The sequence below is a fragment of the Eleutherodactylus coqui genome, chromosome 4, assembly GCF_035609145.1.
Source record: "Eleutherodactylus coqui strain aEleCoq1 chromosome 4, aEleCoq1.hap1, whole genome shotgun sequence".
NCBI classification, from domain to species: domain Eukaryota; kingdom Metazoa; phylum Chordata; class Amphibia; order Anura; family Eleutherodactylidae; genus Eleutherodactylus; species Eleutherodactylus coqui.
The window spans coordinates 298,409,759-298,427,285 of NC_089840.1; the positions used below are offsets into that span (position 1 = coordinate 298,409,759).

Here is a 17,527-nt window from a genome sequence, read left to right on the forward strand (position 1 = left end):
GGGCTCCTCTGGCCTTCAGTAATTTGTCGCGGTGTAGATTCCATCCATGATGAAATCCTCTTGGAGGAATATCGGCCCCTGCGGACAGGAAGCTTCTTGTAGTTGCCGCAGATTAGATGGCGGTGCTGACATGTTCTGACCGGCTGACAGGAAGGGGTCAGCGATTCATGCTACTGGCGCGAAATTCTGCCCTCCCATCACCACATAAATCTGTCTCCATCTGACCAGGAGATGTTTCTCCGCTGCTCAGTGATACAAGTTTTGCGCTCTTTTGCCCGCTGGAGTCTTTGTTTCTCTTAGACACAATGGCGCTGGAACTGGTCGTCCGCTGTTATACCATCCGTGCGGAGGAACGGCGAGTTGTGCGTTCGGACACGTTAGTTGGAGCTCCAGCGTTGTATTCAGCTGACTGTGCAGCCTGTTGGTCAGAATGATTCCTGACATCCTCCTCCGACCCCTTTCAGTGATGAGTTGTTTCCCACAGGGGCTATAATAAGCGCTGTACACCTCCCATGTGATGGCGCTCCCCGGATGCCGTAGACACACGGAGCTCAGTGGGGTGTGCACACAGTCAGGGATGGGGGGCGAGCTGAAGGCCCCCCTGATATCAGCAGCTTCCGCCAACTTTCCGCTAAGTTTCTGGGCATTTTTAGACGCGCCTCGTCCCCCCATCCGGCACACGTGATCGTCTCTCTGCGCACTGCGGTGTTTTCCAGCCCCCGCAGGTTCTCGAGGTTAGGACTTTTTACCTTGAGGAGTTTTTCATCGCTCCTTTTACCTACTGATTGCTTTTTGAGACTCTGATCGCTTCTTGAACCCGTTCCGGATAACGTTCGCGTTGTACCATCTTCTAGTCCAATATGTAGAGGAGTTCCCCTTTAAGTTCACTGGAGTTCCCGGCCCTGGAGGAAACGTTGTGTTTGTCCCACGGCGTGAGGCGCTCCGACCTTTGGCACTGATATTTCGGAGATCCGGTTGGGTGGGAAGAAGACAGATGACAGCGCTGCGAGAGCCAGCTGGCATGGTCAGAATGGGCATTTTGTTGGGCCGGCAGCCCCCTCCTCTGGGCACCTGGTTCCTTCACTGAGCTCTTCTTCCGAAGACGTCTCCTGCAGGAAGAGCATGATGCAGCAGAGCCGACGCGGTCAGAGTTGTTGGTTGCAGACTACCACCGAGACGCCGCGGACTCATCGCTGAAGCCGCACTAACGGCGCACAACGCTCCGCCATGTTTTATCACCGTGCAAACCAAAAACAAGATAATCCGACCGCGCCGGACCGACCCGGCCACCGTAGGGGCGCAGATCACGGATACGGCGTGACGGGGAAGTTATGGAAATAATCCGCAAGCGGTGACCTTCAATAAACACGTCTCATGAAAGCCGAGCGCTGCGAGGGGTCGGGGACTCCGTGAGCCGAATATCAAGTGGAAACATTAAACACAGGAATGTTCCATTAAGGGCCGTAACTGCGCCCGCCTCAGCTGACATGTACATCGGGGTCACTCAGGAGCGTGAAGTCTGCCGCAGTCCCTATAGGGCTCCTCTACACGCTTGGATGATAGAACTCGGCAGAGGAGAGAAGGGACCCCCCCCCCCATCGCGAGCAACATCCACCAACGGCCCACGGGGTCCTCCTGGAGGTCCCCGGACCCTAAGAGGCAGAGAAAGCATTGCTTTATGTTCTCTCCTTCTCAGAGTGTCAGCTTTTACTGTAGCTTTGGCATTCTATTCATAAGGCTGAGGACGGACAGTGTTGTAGGTCCCCCGTGTAGAGGCGGTGGTCCGTATTGCTCAGGAAGGGGGAGAAATTCAAAACCCCACGAGGAAAACTAGATTTGTGCCAATTTTTGCCATAAAAACCGCGCCAAGTTGTGGAGGCGCACAGAGACCGCAAGTTTACAAAAGCGTAACTCAACTTTTTAAACTTGTGACAGGCGAGTTTTGATTGGTGGGATTCCGTTGCCAGGACCCCCACTATCATGTCAGCACTGTGCCAGTTCCCCGGTTTCTGTCACCGCTCGGACCGCTGCACAGGCTCCATACAAAGTTTATGGGGTCCGCACACCACTGAAGGGGTGCAGCGCTCAGCCGAGTGCTTCGCCCATGAGTTATAGCGATCTGTGGGGGTCTCACCAGTCAAAACCTCTGACATTGCAGGAGTTTGTGGGACGGTTGTTCAAAATGTAACTAAACCTTCTCAAACTTTGAACACTTCCGAAGTTTTGAACGGTGGGGGTCTGGATGCAGAGACCCCCACCATTACTACAGTGAAGGGGCAGCGGTGCTCCGCAGACTTTCTACAGAGCCTGTACACCGCTGCGAGCGGGGACGGGAAATGCGCTTCTGCCCATTGGTTTTAGCTAATAGTGGGGGTCTCGGCCAAGCCGACACGTCGCTATAACAGCGCACAAGTTTGAAAAGTTTAGTTACCTTAAGTTCATAGCCAAAAAAATGGCGCAAAAGTGGCGCTAATTTCATTATCCAGCTTTAAGATGGGCCAAAACACGCCAGTTATGCAGCGTGCGCCTTTTAATATATTTGGCGCATATATTTCCTTTAATCATCCGCTCGAAGTGGAGGGAGAAAGTCTGAGCTCACGGAAGAGATAGCCCTGGGCACTAAATGGTTAACTGCATAAACATCAACAGACCAAGCTGTGCCGCCCGCTGGCATTACCCACAGCTGGGCGAGCGCCGGGCGCGGGGCCACAGCTGCATCTTCCGGTGCCACTTGTTTATTTTATCTTGGCACGCTCTGTGTGAAGTGGGGGAACCGGTTTTGAGCCCCCGGGGCAGATGTGCCGCGCCGTCACCCCTCCGCGAACCGGACCGACTGGTTCCAGACGCGGCTCCTTTACGACACTCTTGATTGCAAGCTCTGCGCCAAGTCGCTCTAATAACCGCAACGGGTTACAGAGAAAGTGAGACGTGATTAACAGGTTGTCTAATACGCCAACGCCCAGCGAGTGCGCCATTCTGCCCAACACTAAATCTCAGCCCCTCAGGGGTTGTCAGCCGGCTTCTCATCTGTACGGGAACCACCATCGCTTATATCGGGGGGCCAAAGACCCTGACGGACCCCAGACTTCTCACAGCTGAGGGTCTGGAACATGAGCAGAAGAGGAGGGGCCAATGAGCAACCGGATATGTTGCTTCCTGCCTGCTGAAGGCGCTGTACGGTACACGGAGTGAGAAGGGGGGGGGGGGGGCTGGGACTAACAGGGGGGCTTGGGTAAAGTGTGGGGTGGGGTACAGCTACCCGGGGGAGGACAGGAGCGCTGGTTACGTGGAAGGCGGGGTCTGTGACTATTATATTAGGGGGGTGTAACGACTTGGGTGGGCTCTCCTTAACTACTGGGGAAAGGGAACCCCCACATCATAAGCCAGCAGAGGTGGAGCGCATAAATACGGCAGTTTGCAGTACGACGGCGTGCGGTTCGCGGACGTGTGGCCAGAACTGCGCTACGCGAACAGAGGCTCGGGCCCGCCTCCGGCTGCGCTGCGGTCCCCACCATTCGCGGTTTACTCTCCTGACTCTTGCGCTTCTCACCGGTAACTGCGCTATTCTGTGGATGGGAGTGAATGTCCCACCGTCCTAGAATAAACTCCGCAGCGTCCTCGTGTGTAAGAGCGATCACTCAGCCGGCGAGAAGAGTCATGCAGATCCGCTCTCAATCCGAAGATAAACACGTCACACGCAGATCACAGGGGCCGACGACACGTGTCCAGGTACCCACACAACTGTACCCCCAGAAGGAAAAGAAGTGCTTTATCTCCCCGACCCCTTCCTCACACCAGTCAGAGAAAGACCCCTCCCCCCCTTACTCCCTACCAGTCAGAGCGAGGCCCCCCCTCCCCCTTACTCCCTACCAGTCAGAGCGAGGCCCCCCCCTCCCCCTCTTACTCCCTACCAGTCAGAGCGAGGCCCCCCCCTCCCCCTCTTACTCCCTACCAGTCAGAGCGAGGCCCCCCTCCCCCTCTTACTCCCTACCAGTCAGAGCGAGGCCCCCCTCCCCCTCTTACTCCCTACCAGTCAGAGCGAGGCCCCCCTCCCCCTCTTACTCCCTACCAGTCAGAGCGAGGCCCCCCTCCCCCTCTTACTGCCTACCAGTCAGAGCGAGGCCCCCCTCCCCCTCTTACTCCCTACCAGTCAGAGCGAGGCCCCCTCCCCCTCTTACTCCCTACCAGTCAGAGCGAGGCCCCCCTCCCCCTCTTACTCCCTACCAGTCAGAGCGAGGCCCCCCTCCCCCTCTTACTCCCTACCAGTCAGAGCGAGGCCCCCCTCCCCCTCTTACTCCCTACCAGTCAGAGCGAGGCCCCCCTCCCCCTCTTACTCCCTACCAGTCAGAGCGAGGCCCCCCTCCCCCTCTTACTCCCTACCAGTCAGAGCGAGGCCCCCCTCCCCCTCTTACTCCCTACCAGTCAGAGCGAGGCCCCCCTCCCCCTCTTACTCCCTACCAGTCAGAGCGAGGCCCCCCCTCCCCCTCTTACTCCCTACCAGTCAGAGCGAGGCCCCCCCTCCCCCTCTTACTCCCTACCAGTCAGAGCGAGGCCCCCCCTCCCCCTCTTACTCCCTACCAGTCAGAGCGAGGCCCCCCCTCCCCCTCTTACTCCCTACCAGTCAGAGCGAGGCCCCCCCTCCCCCTCTTACTCCCTACCAGTCAGAGCGAGGCCCCCCCTCCCCCTCTTACTCCCTACCAGTCAGAGCGAGGCCCCCCCTCCCCCTCTTACTCCCTACCAGTCAGAGCGAGGCCCCCCCTCCCCCTCTTACTCCCTACCAGTCAGAGCGAGGCCCCCCCTCCCCCTCTTACTCCCTACCAGTCAGAGCGAGGCCCCCCCTCCCCCTCTTACTCCCTACCAGTCAGAGCGAGGCCCCCCCTCCCCCTCTTACTCCCTACCAGTCAGAGCGAGGCCCCCCCTCCCCCTCTTACTCCCTACCAGTCAGAGCGAGGCCCCCCCTCCCCCTCTTACTCCCTACCAGTCAGAGCGAGGCCCCCCTCCCCCTCTTACTCCCTACCAGTCAGAGCGAGGCCCCCCCCTCCCCCTCTTACTCCCTACCAGTCAGAGCGAGGCCCCCCCCTCCCCCTCTTACTCCCTACCAGTCAGAGCGAGGCCCCCCTCCCCCTCTTACTCCCTACCAGTCAGAGCGAGGCCCCCCTCCCCCTCTTACTCCCTACCAGTCAGAGCGAGGCCCCCCTCCCCCTCTTACTCCCTACCAGTCAGAGCGAGGCCCCCCTCCCCCTCTTACTCCCTACCAGTCAGAGCGAGGCCCCCCTCCCCCTCTTACTCCCTACCAGTCAGAGCGAGGCCCCCCTCCCCCTCTTACTCCCTACCAGTCACAGCGAGGCCCCGCCTTTCTCTTACTCCCTACCAGTTACAGCGAGGCCCCCCTCCCCCACCAGTCAGAGCAAGGCCTCCTTCCCCCTCTTACTCCCTACCAGTTACAGCGATGCCCCCCTTCCCCTCTTACTCCCTACCAGTCAGTAAGAACTCTTCCCCTAGTAGTCAGTGGAAGGTCGCAGTCACCGCAGCTGTAGGTGTTTGGTCTGTAGGGGTTCAGCCTATGGATGTAAACTGCGGCTGCCCCAGACATGGATATAGAAGTGGAGGACACCTTTAAGGGGTTTTGTAGCTGTCAAAGATGTCCGTATAGGTGGTCCACAGCTGATCATTGGGGGTCCGCCCTCTGGTTCGCTGGCTGCTGTCACCTGTCTTGGTGTTGGCTCACATATACAGCAGACCATCTGAAAGCTAAAGAACCACCTGGTGGTAAGAGTTCAATTTCCCTGCAGCGCCCCAACAGGGGAAATGAAGTATTACACAACTCGTAACTGAACTCGGCAGATTGTTCATGTAATGTGCGGATTCTCTGCAGCCCCCGGCGGAGCAGACCGCCCCTCTGCAGCTCCCGGCGGAGCAGACCGCCCCTCTGCAGCCCCCGGCGGAGCAGACCGCCCCTCTGCAGCCCCCGGCGGAGCAGACCGCCCCTCTGCAGCCCCCGGCGCAGCAGACCGCCCCTCTGCAGCCCCCGGCGCAGCAGACCGCCCCTCTGCAGCCCCCGGCGCAGCAGACCGCCCCTCTGCAGCCGCTCACTACCCATGAGCTTCGCCTCCATCGTTTGTACTAATAAAGTTTTTGTAGGCCAACAAGAAACCTTTGTAAACACACGGAGGCAAAACAAAAACCGATGTTTCAAGCAAGAGGTGAAGCTTCCCCTTCCCCCGCGTTTCAGACCCCCGCGGCTTCCATGGGCCGAGCGCAGCGGCGGCTCCGGGTTTGGTTTCTATTTACAAACAACTTATCCTTCCTGATGGAAACAATCGCCGCATGTTCGTCCTCTCTGGTTACCAGGAACAAAAACAGCCCAGACCGCGGCGACTGCGATCAAAAGGAAGCGGGGAAGACGGTCAGACAACTGCGTAAACAGCAGCCGACGGGGGGCCGCCGGACAGCAACGCACACGGAAAAATGGGTCAAACCATCCGCGTCGGTTACAGCCGGCCGGGACTATGGGGGCGCGCGGTACAAAGTGCGCTGGATGTAGTGAACTGTTAAGGGTTAACACAAAACCGCATGGCGGCATTCACTGACTGCTACGGGTTAGGGTGTTGGGCGGAGGGGGCGACTAACCCCTTCATGCCCCAGGACCAATATTTATGGGGGATGGGGGGTTTATATACAGCAGGATCGGGAGCCGCTTCCACACCATACATGGCGGGGGTCTGACAGCTAAGACCCGCCCACCACACCCCCGATCGGCACGAATGCTGATCATAGATTTAACCCTTTAAATTCACTAAATTACCCCACCTGCTTCCCCCTCACTGATTGCCAAGGCAGCCTGCAGTCTTCTGAAAGTTCGCAAGGCGCCATGATGGATTGCCCATCCAGCCATCCCTGTGCTGGGCTCCATAGACTGTCAGAACGCATTATAATGTACGAGTGAACAAATGAGCGCAAGTTCAAGTCCCCCCTATGCGGACTAAAAACTAAAGTGTAAAAATTGTTTAAAAAACAAAAACCCTTTTTCCATATTTATAACGAACACCTATCGCTGCGTCCGCAGGGGCCGATCATTCATCCCGCAGCGAATATCGCCAGAAATAATCAACGGCAGAAAAAAAACCAAGAAAAAACACTTATAAAAAAACGATCAAAGAGTCGCATGTTCCCCAAAATGGTTCCAACAGAAACTACACAACGTCCTGCAAAAAAATGAGCCGTCGCAAAACCGTCAGCGGAAAATGTAAAAACGTGTGGACTTATTTACTGAAAATATCTTAGATTTCAATAGTCCAAAAAACAAAACAGCAAAACGTTATAAATGTTGTAATGGCAGCGACCCGTAAATACAGCGGTCGCCTCCGCCGCAGTGTGTGCGCCATAACAAGCCCCGCCCCTCAAAGCTGGCGCAATTACTTTATTTTACATTTCACGCCACTTAGAAGGGTCTCAGAAGTTTTCCGGTAAGTTATATAAGGCATTGAGAGATACAAGTGGTAGACAAGAGGCCCGCAGCAGCAGCGGCACGGGCGGATATTAAACAAAGCTGTGATTTTCTAAAAGTCGGAAGAAAAGACCAAAAATTTACATTCTGCGTCATTAAGGGGTTAAGCTGCAGTCAGACAGCTATTGCTCCGGCTCGCATGCATTGGAGTCGTCCGGCCCAACATACCGGGGGTTTGTACGACTGAACTGTGGGGGGCTTTAGGAGATTCTCTATAATCATAAGGAGTCTTCCGGTCTCCGGCCCTGAGGGACGGACGGAGTGGCGAGCTCTGACCACGGCTGCAGGCGCAGAATTCAGCTCCTATATTACAAAGAGCGGCCTCCGCTACCCGCATCCAGCACCCCGCGCCTCCGCTACCCGCATCCAGCACCCCGCGCCTCAGCTACCCCGCGCCTCCGCTACCTGCACCCAGCCCTCAAACTACATTGTCACATTGCATCTGCGCCATAACTGAACAGGACTGCAGGGATACAACAACCAGGAGGCAGTAGAGGCAGCTGGCATGACTGGGCGCTGGCACAGCTCAGAGCCACGTGAGCTCCCTGTGATGAGAAAGATTGTCGCCTGCAAACTGCGCCAACCGATTTATGTTTCCATCAGATTAACTGTGAGAGGAAAAGCAGACACCAGGCCACAAGGGAACCGGGGCAAACCAGGGGCAAAGAGCATCGCCAGGGCACCGAAGTGATCAGAGGAGCCGAGATCACACACAGGACAGCAGGGTGCAGCGAGGAGCCAGGGAGCGAGATCCTATAGAAGACGGCAGGGTGCAGCGAGGAGCCAGGGAGCGGGATCCTATAGAAGACAGCAGGGTGCAGCGAGGAGCCAGGGAGCGAGATCATATAGAAGACAGCAGGGTGCAACGAGATCCTATAGAAGACCGCAGGGTGCAGCGGGGAGCCAGGGAGCGGGATCCTATAGAAGACAGCAGGGTGCAGCGAGGAGCCAGGGAGCGAGATCCTATAGAAGACGGCAGGGTGCAGCGAGGAGCCAGGGAGCGAGATCATATAGAAGACAGCAGGGTGCAGCGAGGAGCCAGGGAGCGAGATCATATAGAAGACAGCAGGGTGCAACGAGATCCTATGAAAGACAGCAGGGTGCACCGAGGAGCCAGGGAGAGAGATCCTATAGAAGACAGCAGGGTGCAGCGAGGAGCCAGGGAGCGGGATCCTATAGAAGACAGCAGGATGCAGAGAGATCCTATAGAAGACAGCAGGGTGCAGCGAGGAGCCAGGGAGCGAGATCATATAGAAGACAGCAGGATGCAGAGAGGAGCCAGGGAGCGAGATCATATAGAAGACAGCAGGATGCAGAGAGATCCTATAGAAGACAGCCGGGTGCAGCGAGGAGCCAGGGAGCGAGATCCTATAGAAGACAGCAGGGTGCAGCGAGGAGCCACGGAGCGAGATCATATAGAAGACAGCAGGGTGCAGCGAGGAGCCACGGAGCGAGATCATATAGAAGACAGCAGGGTGCAGCGAGGAGCCAGGGAGCGAGATCAAATAGAAGACAGCAGGGTGCAGCGAGGAGCCAGAGAGCGAGATCCTATACAAGACGGCAGGGTGCAGCGAGGAGCCAGAGAGCGAGATCCTATACAAGACGGCAGGGTGCAGCGAGGAGCCAGAGAGCGAGATCCTATACAAGACGGCCGGGTGCAGCGAGGAGCCAGAGAGCGAGATCCTATACAAGACGGCAGGGTGCAGCGAGGAGCCAGAGAGCGAGATCCTATACAAGACGGCAGGGTGCAGCGAGATCCTATACAAGACGGCAGGGTGCAGCGAGATCCTATAGAAGACGGCAGGGTGCAGCGAGATCATATAGAAGACGGCAGGGTGCAGCGAGATCATATAGAAGACGGCAGGGTGCAGCGAGATCATATAGAAGACGGCAGGGTGCAGCGAGATCATATAGAAGACGGCAGGGTGCAGCGAGATCATATAGAAGACGGCAGGGTGCAGCGAGATCATATAGAAGACGGCAGGGTGCAGCGAGATCATATAGAAGACGGCAGGGTGCAGCGAGATCATATAGAAGACGGCAGGGTGCAGCGAGATCATATAGAAGACGGCAGGGTGCAGCGAGATCATATAGAAGACGGCAGGGTGCAGCGAGATCATATAGAAGACGGCAGGGTGCAGCGAGATCATATAGAAGACGGCAGGGTGCAGCGAGATCATATAGAAGACGGCAGGGTGCAGCGAGATCATATAGAAGACGGCAGGGTGCAGCGAGATCATATAGAAGACGGCAGGGTGCAGCGAGATCATATAGAAGACGGCAGGGTGCAGCGAGATCATATAGAAGACGGCAGGGTGCAGCGAGATCATATAGAAGACGGCAGGGTGCAGCGAGATCATATAGAAGACGGCAGGGTGCAGCGAGATCATATAGAAGACGGCAGGGTGCAGCGAGATCATATAGAAGACGGCAGGGTGCAGCGAGATCATATAGAAGACGGCAGGGTGCAGCGAGATCATATAGAAGACGGCAGGGGGCAGCGAGATCATATAGAAGACGGCAGGGGGCAGCGAGATCATATAGAAGACGGCAGGGGGCAGCGAGATCATATAGAAGACGGCAGGGGGCAGCGAGATCATATAGAAGACGGCAGGGGGCAGCGAGATCATATAGAAGACGGCAGGGGGCAGCGAGATCATATAGAAGACGGCAGGGGGCAGCGAGATCATATAGAAGACGGCAGGGGGCAGCGAGATCATATAGAAGACGGCAGGGTGCAGCGAGATCATATAGAAGACGGCAGGGTGCAGCGAGATCATATAGAAGACGGCAGGGTGCAGCGAGATCATATAGAAGACGGCAGGGTGCAGCGAGGAGCCAGGGAGCGAGATCATATAGAAGACAGCAGGGTGCAGCGGGGATCCAGGGAGCGAGATCATATAGAAGACAGCAGGGTGCAGCGAGGAGCCAGGGAGCGAGATCATATAGAAGACGGCAGGGTGCAGAGAGGAGCCAAGGGAGCGGGATCATATAGAAGACAGCAGGGTGCAGAAAGGAGCCAGGGAGCGAGATCATATAGAAGACGGCAGGGTGCAGAGAGGAGCCAGGGAGCGAGATCATATAGAAGACAGCAGGATGCAGCGAGGAGCCAGGGAGCGAGATCATAGAGAAGACAGCAGGGTGCAGAGGAAAACCCAGAGCCCATCACTATAGTTTCCTTCTCATTGTTCTCCAGGCACTGACAGTTCGGCCATCAGGCCTCCCTGGGTTTGCCAAGAGATTATCTTGGTGAGAAGAACGGCTGACTGTCATCTGAGGTCAATGGCGGCGAATATCCTATTATCTAACCGGCATTTATCCTATTATCTAATCATTCATCTATACTAACAATGGAGAGACCGCGCTGCTCTTATGCCGGCAGAGATTGACATGTACAGTGCAGAAGAGGCACAGGTACAACATCAGATATTAACAAGATGCAGAAGTAGTCAGACCCCAGGTGTAACACCATTATACAGGAGCCCCCTGGAGCAGGAGGAACGCACACAGCATCACACCCCACTGTCCGCCGTATGTCTCCTGCACCCCAGGTGTAACACCATTATACAGGAGCCCCCTGGAGCAGGAGGAACGCACACAGCATCACACCCCACTGTCCGCCGTATGTCTCCTGCACTCCAGGTGTAACACCATTATATAGGAGCCCCCTGGAGCAGGAGGAACGCACACAGCATCACACCCCACTGTCCGCCGTATGTCTCCTGCACTCCAGGTGTAACACCATTATATAGGAGCCCCCTGGAGCAGGAGGAACGCACACAGCATCACACCCCACTGTCCGCCGTATGTCTCCTGCACTCCAGGTGTAACACCATTATATAGGAGCCCCCTGGAGCAGGAGGAACGCACACAGCATCACACCCCACTGTCCGCCGTATGTCTCCTGCACCCCACGTGTAACACCATTATACAGGAGCCCCCTGGAGCAGGAGGAACGCACACAGCATCACACCCCACTGTCCGCCGTATGTCTCCTGCACTCCAGGTGTAACACCATTATACAGGAGCCCCCTGGAGCAGGAGGAACGCACACAGCATCACACCCCACTGTCCGCCGTATGTCTCCTGCACCCCAGGTGTAACACCATTATACAGGAGCCCCCTGGAGCAGGAGGAACGCACACAGCATCACACCCCACTGTCCGCCGTATGTCACCTGCACTCCAGGTGTAACACCATTATACAGGAGCCCCCTAGAGCAGGAGGAAGGCACACAGCATCACACCCCACTGTCCGCCGTATGTCTCCTGCACTCCAGGTGTAACACCATTATACAGGAGCCCCCTAGAGCAGGAGGAACGCACACAGCATCACACCCCACTGTCCGCCGTATGTCTCCTGCACTCCAGGTGTAACACCATTATACAGGAGCCCCCTAGAGCAGGAGGAACGCACACAGCATCACACCCCACTGTCCGCAGTATGTCTCCTGCACCCCAGGTGTAACACCATTATACAGGAGCCCCCTGGAGCAGCAGGAGCGCACACAGCATCACACCCCACTGTCCGCCGTATGTCTCCTGCACTCCAGGTGTAACACCATTATACAGGAGCCCCCTGGAGCAGCAGGAGCGCACACAGCATCACACCCCACTGTCCGCCGTATGTCTCCTGCACTCCAGGTGTAACACCATTATACAGGAGCCCCCTGGAGCAGGAGGAACGCACACAACATCACACCCCACTGTCCGCCGTATGTCTCCTGCACTCCAGGTGTAACACCATTATACAGGAGCCCCCTGGAGCAGGAGGAACGCACACAACATCACACCCCACTGTCCGCCCTATGTCTCCTGCACTCCAGGTGTAACACCATTATACAGGAGCCCCCTAGAGCAGGAGGAACGCACACAGCATCACACCCCACTGTCCGCCGTATGTCTCCTGCACCCCAGGTGTAACACCATTATACAGGAGCCCCCTGGAGCAGGAGGAACGCACACAGCATCACACCCCACTGTCCGCCGTATGTCTCCTGCACTCCAGGTGTAACACCATTATACAGGAGCCCCCTGGAGCAGGAGGAACGCACACAACATCACACCCAACTGTCCGCCATATGTCTCCTGCACTCCAGGTGTAACACCATTATATAGGAGCCCCCTGGAGCAGGAAGAACGCACACAGCATCACACCCCACTGTCCGCCGTATGTCACCTGCACTCCAGGTGTAACACCATTATACAGGAGCCCCCTGGAGCAGGAGGAACGCACACAGCATCACACCCCACTGTCCGCCGTATGTCACCTGCACTCCAGGTGTAACACCATTATACAGGAGCCCCCTGGAGCAGGAAGAACGCACACAGCATCACACCCCACCGTCCGCCGTATGTCTCCTGCACTCCAGGTGTAACACCATTATACAGGAGCCCCCTGGAGCAGGAGGAACACACACAGCATCACACCGCACTGTCCGCCGTATGTCTCCTGCACTCCAGGTGTAACACCATTATACAGGAGCCCCCTGGAGCAGGAGGAACACACACAACATCACACCCAACTGTCCGCCATATGTCTCCTGCACTCCAGGTGTAACACCATTATACAGGAGCCCCCTGGAGCAGCAGGAGCGCACACAGCATCACACCCCACTGTCCGCCGTATGTCTCCTGCACTCCAGGTGTAACACCATTATACAGGAGCCCCCTGGAGCAGGAGGAACGCACACAACATCACACCCCACTGTCCGCCGTATGTCTCCTGCACTCCAGCAGTAACACCATTATACAGGAGCCCCCTGGAGCAGGAGGAACGCACACAGCATCACACCCCACTGTCCGCCGTATGTCTCCTGCACTCCAGGTGTAACACCATTATACAGGAGCCCCCTGGAGCAGGAGGAACGCACACAACATCACACCCCACTGTCCACCGTATGTCTCCTGCACTCCAGCTGTAACACCATTATACAGGAGCCCCCTGGAGCAGGAGGAACGCACACAACATCACACCCCACTGTCCGCCGTATGTCTCCTGCACTCCAGGTGTAACACCATTATACAGGAGCCCCCTAGAGCAGGAGGAACGCACACAGCATCACACCCCACTGTCCGCCGTATGTCTCCTGCACTCCAGCAGTAACACCATTATACAGGAGCCCCCTGGAGCAGGAGGAACGCACACAGCATCACACCCCACTGTCCGCCGTATGTCTCCTGCACTCCAGCTGTAACACCATTATACAGGAGCCCCCTGGAGCAGGAGGAACGCACACAACATCACACCCCACTGTCCGCCGTATGTCTCCTGCACTCCAGGTGTAACACCATTATACAGGAGCCCCCTAGAGCAGGAGGAACGCACACAGCATCACACCCCACTGTCCGCCGTATGTCACCTGCACTCCAGGTGTAACACCATTATACAGGAGCCCCCTGGAGCAGGAGGAACGCACACAGCATCACACCCCACTGTCCGCCGTATGTCTCCTGCACCCCAGGTGTAACACCATTATACAGGAGCCCCCTGGAGCAGGAGGAACTCACACAGCATCACACCCCACCGTCCGCCGTATGTCTCCTGCACTCCAGGTGTAACACCATTATATAGGAGCCCCCTGGAGCAGGAGGAACGCACACAGCATCACACCCCACTGTCCGCCGTATGTCTCCTGCACTCCAGGTGTAACACCATTATATAGGAGCCCCCTGGAGCAGGAAGAACTCACACAGCATCACACCCCACTGTCCGCCGTATGTCTCCTGCACTCCAGGTGTAACACCATTATACAGGAGCCCCCTGGAGCAGGAGGAACGCACACAGCATCACACCCCACTGTCCGCCGTATGTCACCTGCACTCCAGGTGTAACACCATTATACAGGAGCCCCCTGGAGCAGGAGGAACTCACACAGCATCACACCCCACCGTCCGCCGTATGTCTCCTGCACTCCAGGTGTAACACCATTATACAGGAGCCCCCTGGAGCAGGAGGAACGCACACAACATCACACCCCACTGTCCGCCGTATGTCTCCTGCACTCCAGGTGTAACACCATTATACAGGAGCCCCCTAGAGCAGGAGGAAGGCACACAGCATCACACCCCACTGTCCGCCGTATGTCTACTGCACTCCAGGTGTAACACCATTTTACAGGAGCCCCCTGGAGCAGGAGGAACACACACAGCATCACACCCCACTGTCCGCCCTATGTCTCCTGCACTCCAGGTGTAACACCATTATACAGGAGCCCCCTGGAGCAGGAGGAGCGCACACAGCATCACACCCCACTGTCCGCCGTATGTCTCCTGCACCCCAGGTGTAACACCATTATACAGGAGCCCCCTGGAGCAGGAGGAACGCACACAACATCACACTCCACTGTCCGCCGTATGTCTCCTGCACTCCAGGTGTAACACCATTATACAGGAGCCCCCTAGAGCAGGAGGAAGGCACACAACATCACACCCCACTGTCCGCCGTATGTCTCCTGCACTCCAGGTGTAACACCATTATACAGGAGCCCCCTGGAGCAGGAGGAACGCACACAGCATCACACCCCACTGTCCGCCGTATGTCTCCTGCACTCCGGGGGTCTGGATTTCCTCATACACAAGTGGTGGGATGGAGATAAGCAGCACAAGTATTCCTGATACATCTCCATAAGGAATAGCGCTACTTAACCCTTACATGACCAGCTTTCTCAAGTTCCTGAATGATAAACCTGCTGATCTGAAAAAAGGATATACTTAACCCCTTAGTGGCGCGGCCCATTTTGGACCCAAGGACAACAGTTTCTTTGGAAATTTTCATCTCCACAAAAATCAAAAGTCAGACCTTTTATTTTTCCATCGACATGAGGCTCGTTTGCGTAATGAGCGGTAGTTTTTATTTGTATCATTTTTGGGTACATGTAACTTGGAACTTTTTTTTTTTTTTTTTTGAAAGCAGGGGAAAAACAAATTCTGTTTTACAGCTCCAGTCATGCAGCATAAGTTCTTTCTGCAGGTCGGTACGATGACAATACAAAATTTATACAGTTTTTGTTTTTTTTAAGGTTTTTACCACTTTTGGAAAAAAATTTTTGCATTGCCGCACTCTTTATTCTTCCATGGACGGAGCTCTGCGAGGGCTTGTTTTTTGGGTGACGAGTTTTGGTCTTTATCAGTAACTTTATGGGTACATCTAGATTTTTTGATCACTTTTATTGCTTTATTTGGGAGGCAAAATGAATTTGGCTCCATTTTTATAGAGTTTGCTAAACAAGTTAAAAAGTGTGTTCAACTTTTTAAAATATATTTAAACAAGACGAGAAAGTGTCCAAAAGATCTCTATTACTTTGTTTTTTTTACTTGAAACTGCTACAAACTCTCTGATAATACACTGTAGTACTTCTGCGACTGCGGTGCATTATCACTTATCATATTACAGGCCACGGCCATTGACTAGCTTCAGGTTGCCATCGCAACTCTTCAGTCGTCCATAACTGAATGGCAGAGGGCCAATAATGTCACAAAGGGCACCCACTCCCTCTGTGAAACTTTTACATGTTCTCACCCACCCCTACTGTTATAACAGGAGGCTGGCAGTCAGAGCCAGCTCCTAAGCCTGTGCCATCCATAGGATGTAAGTTTACATCCATTTGTGGCAACCTCCTCCAAGCCAGGATGTAAATTGAGATCCTGGGGCAGGAAGGGGTTAAAGGGGTTACTCTAATATTGATGATTTGTCATCAGAATAGCTCATCAATATCTGATTGGTGGGTGTCCACCTTTGAGGATCTCCAGTGATCAGCTGCTTGAAGAGACGGCTGCGGTGGAGCCTCACAGGCCGTTACGTAACATTCATTCATCGGGTGGTCCGAGAGCAGCTTACGGTGAACGCCGACCGAGCTGCAGTAACTGGCACTGCCACTACCAAACATCCAGCGCTGTGCCTGGTACACACTGATCGTTGGGGATCCCTAATGCTGGACGACCACTGATCAGATATTCCCGAGCTCAGATCATGCAAATTAGGGTCTCGTAAAACCCCTTTAATTACTACATTGCTCTGAAACCAAATCCCCCCTCCCACACACACACACAAAAAGTAGTGATCCCTGGAAAACAGAATGGGGGGAGAATGTACAATTGTGGTACAACCACTAACGGCAATAACAATCCCGGGCCCTATTATCCATGTAAGCCGCACATGCATCACCCGCCCCACACGCCTGCCATCACCCAGACCCCGAGGGTTTATGTAAATACAGCTGAAGATCAAGGAAAAGTTTTGCAACTTTCTAATAAACGTTAAGACTCTGAGATCTCTGTTGCTGTCAGTAAAGAGAACCGAAACAAACAAGATGATACAATGTAACAAAATGTATCAATACAAACAACCCACTACAGTAAACAGCAGCAACCTCCCCCCTGCCCCGGACACCAGGCTGATGGCGACCACCTACAACGGCACATGCCAACCGCTAATTGGGTGTTTAGAGAGGACACCGTCACCCACTAATGGGGCTCAGAGCTGAAGGAACAGGGAGTCCGCGGAGCCGCCCCAAAAGAAGCTCTCTGCACATGCCAACTTTGCAAGGCTGGAATGGGGCACCCCGCATGTGACGCACCGCTGCTGGACGCCCTGAACCCTCATCTGAGCCCCGTAGTTTACTGATGACAGGTTCCCTTTAAGTCTTCGATTTTGAAGGCTTGAAACAAAGTATATGAAGCAGTAATAATGTTGGAAAGCTTGGTTTTACTACATTTTTCCAACTCCTGCAGTGCTGCACCTCTGCTTCTGCAAATGTCAGTCTTCACTGTTTTCTACCATTGTATTCATGAACCAGGAGGCCCAGGATGAGCATGGATACAGGCCCTGGGAACACTGCAGGGCTTGAACCTTAAACGGGTTGTCTATAGCAAGAGGAACATAGCTGCTGTCTTCCCAACACAGCGCCACCCCTGTCCATAGAGTTGTGCGTGGTACTGCAGTGAAAAGGAGCTGAGCTGCAATACCAGACAAAACTGACAGACAGGGGTGGCGCTGTGGCTGGCAGGGGGCAGCCATGTA

The 17,527-nt window shown here is 55.2% G+C and overlaps 2 protein-coding genes across 5 annotated transcripts in view; one reads left to right on the top strand and one right to left on the bottom strand.

Moving 5' to 3' along the window:
- Positions 1 to 17,527, bottom strand: part of ADD3 (adducin 3) — an 80,981-nt gene that overhangs the window by 59,587 nt on the left and 3,867 nt on the right. The gene's annotated exons all lie outside the window — the stretch shown is intronic.
- LOC136626798 (glutamine-rich protein 2-like) lies at positions 8,698 to 10,635 on the top strand. The gene has a single exon (XM_066601802.1). The coding sequence runs from the start codon at positions 8,698 to 8,700 to the stop codon at positions 10,633 to 10,635; it is 1,938 nt and encodes a 645-aa protein (XP_066457899.1).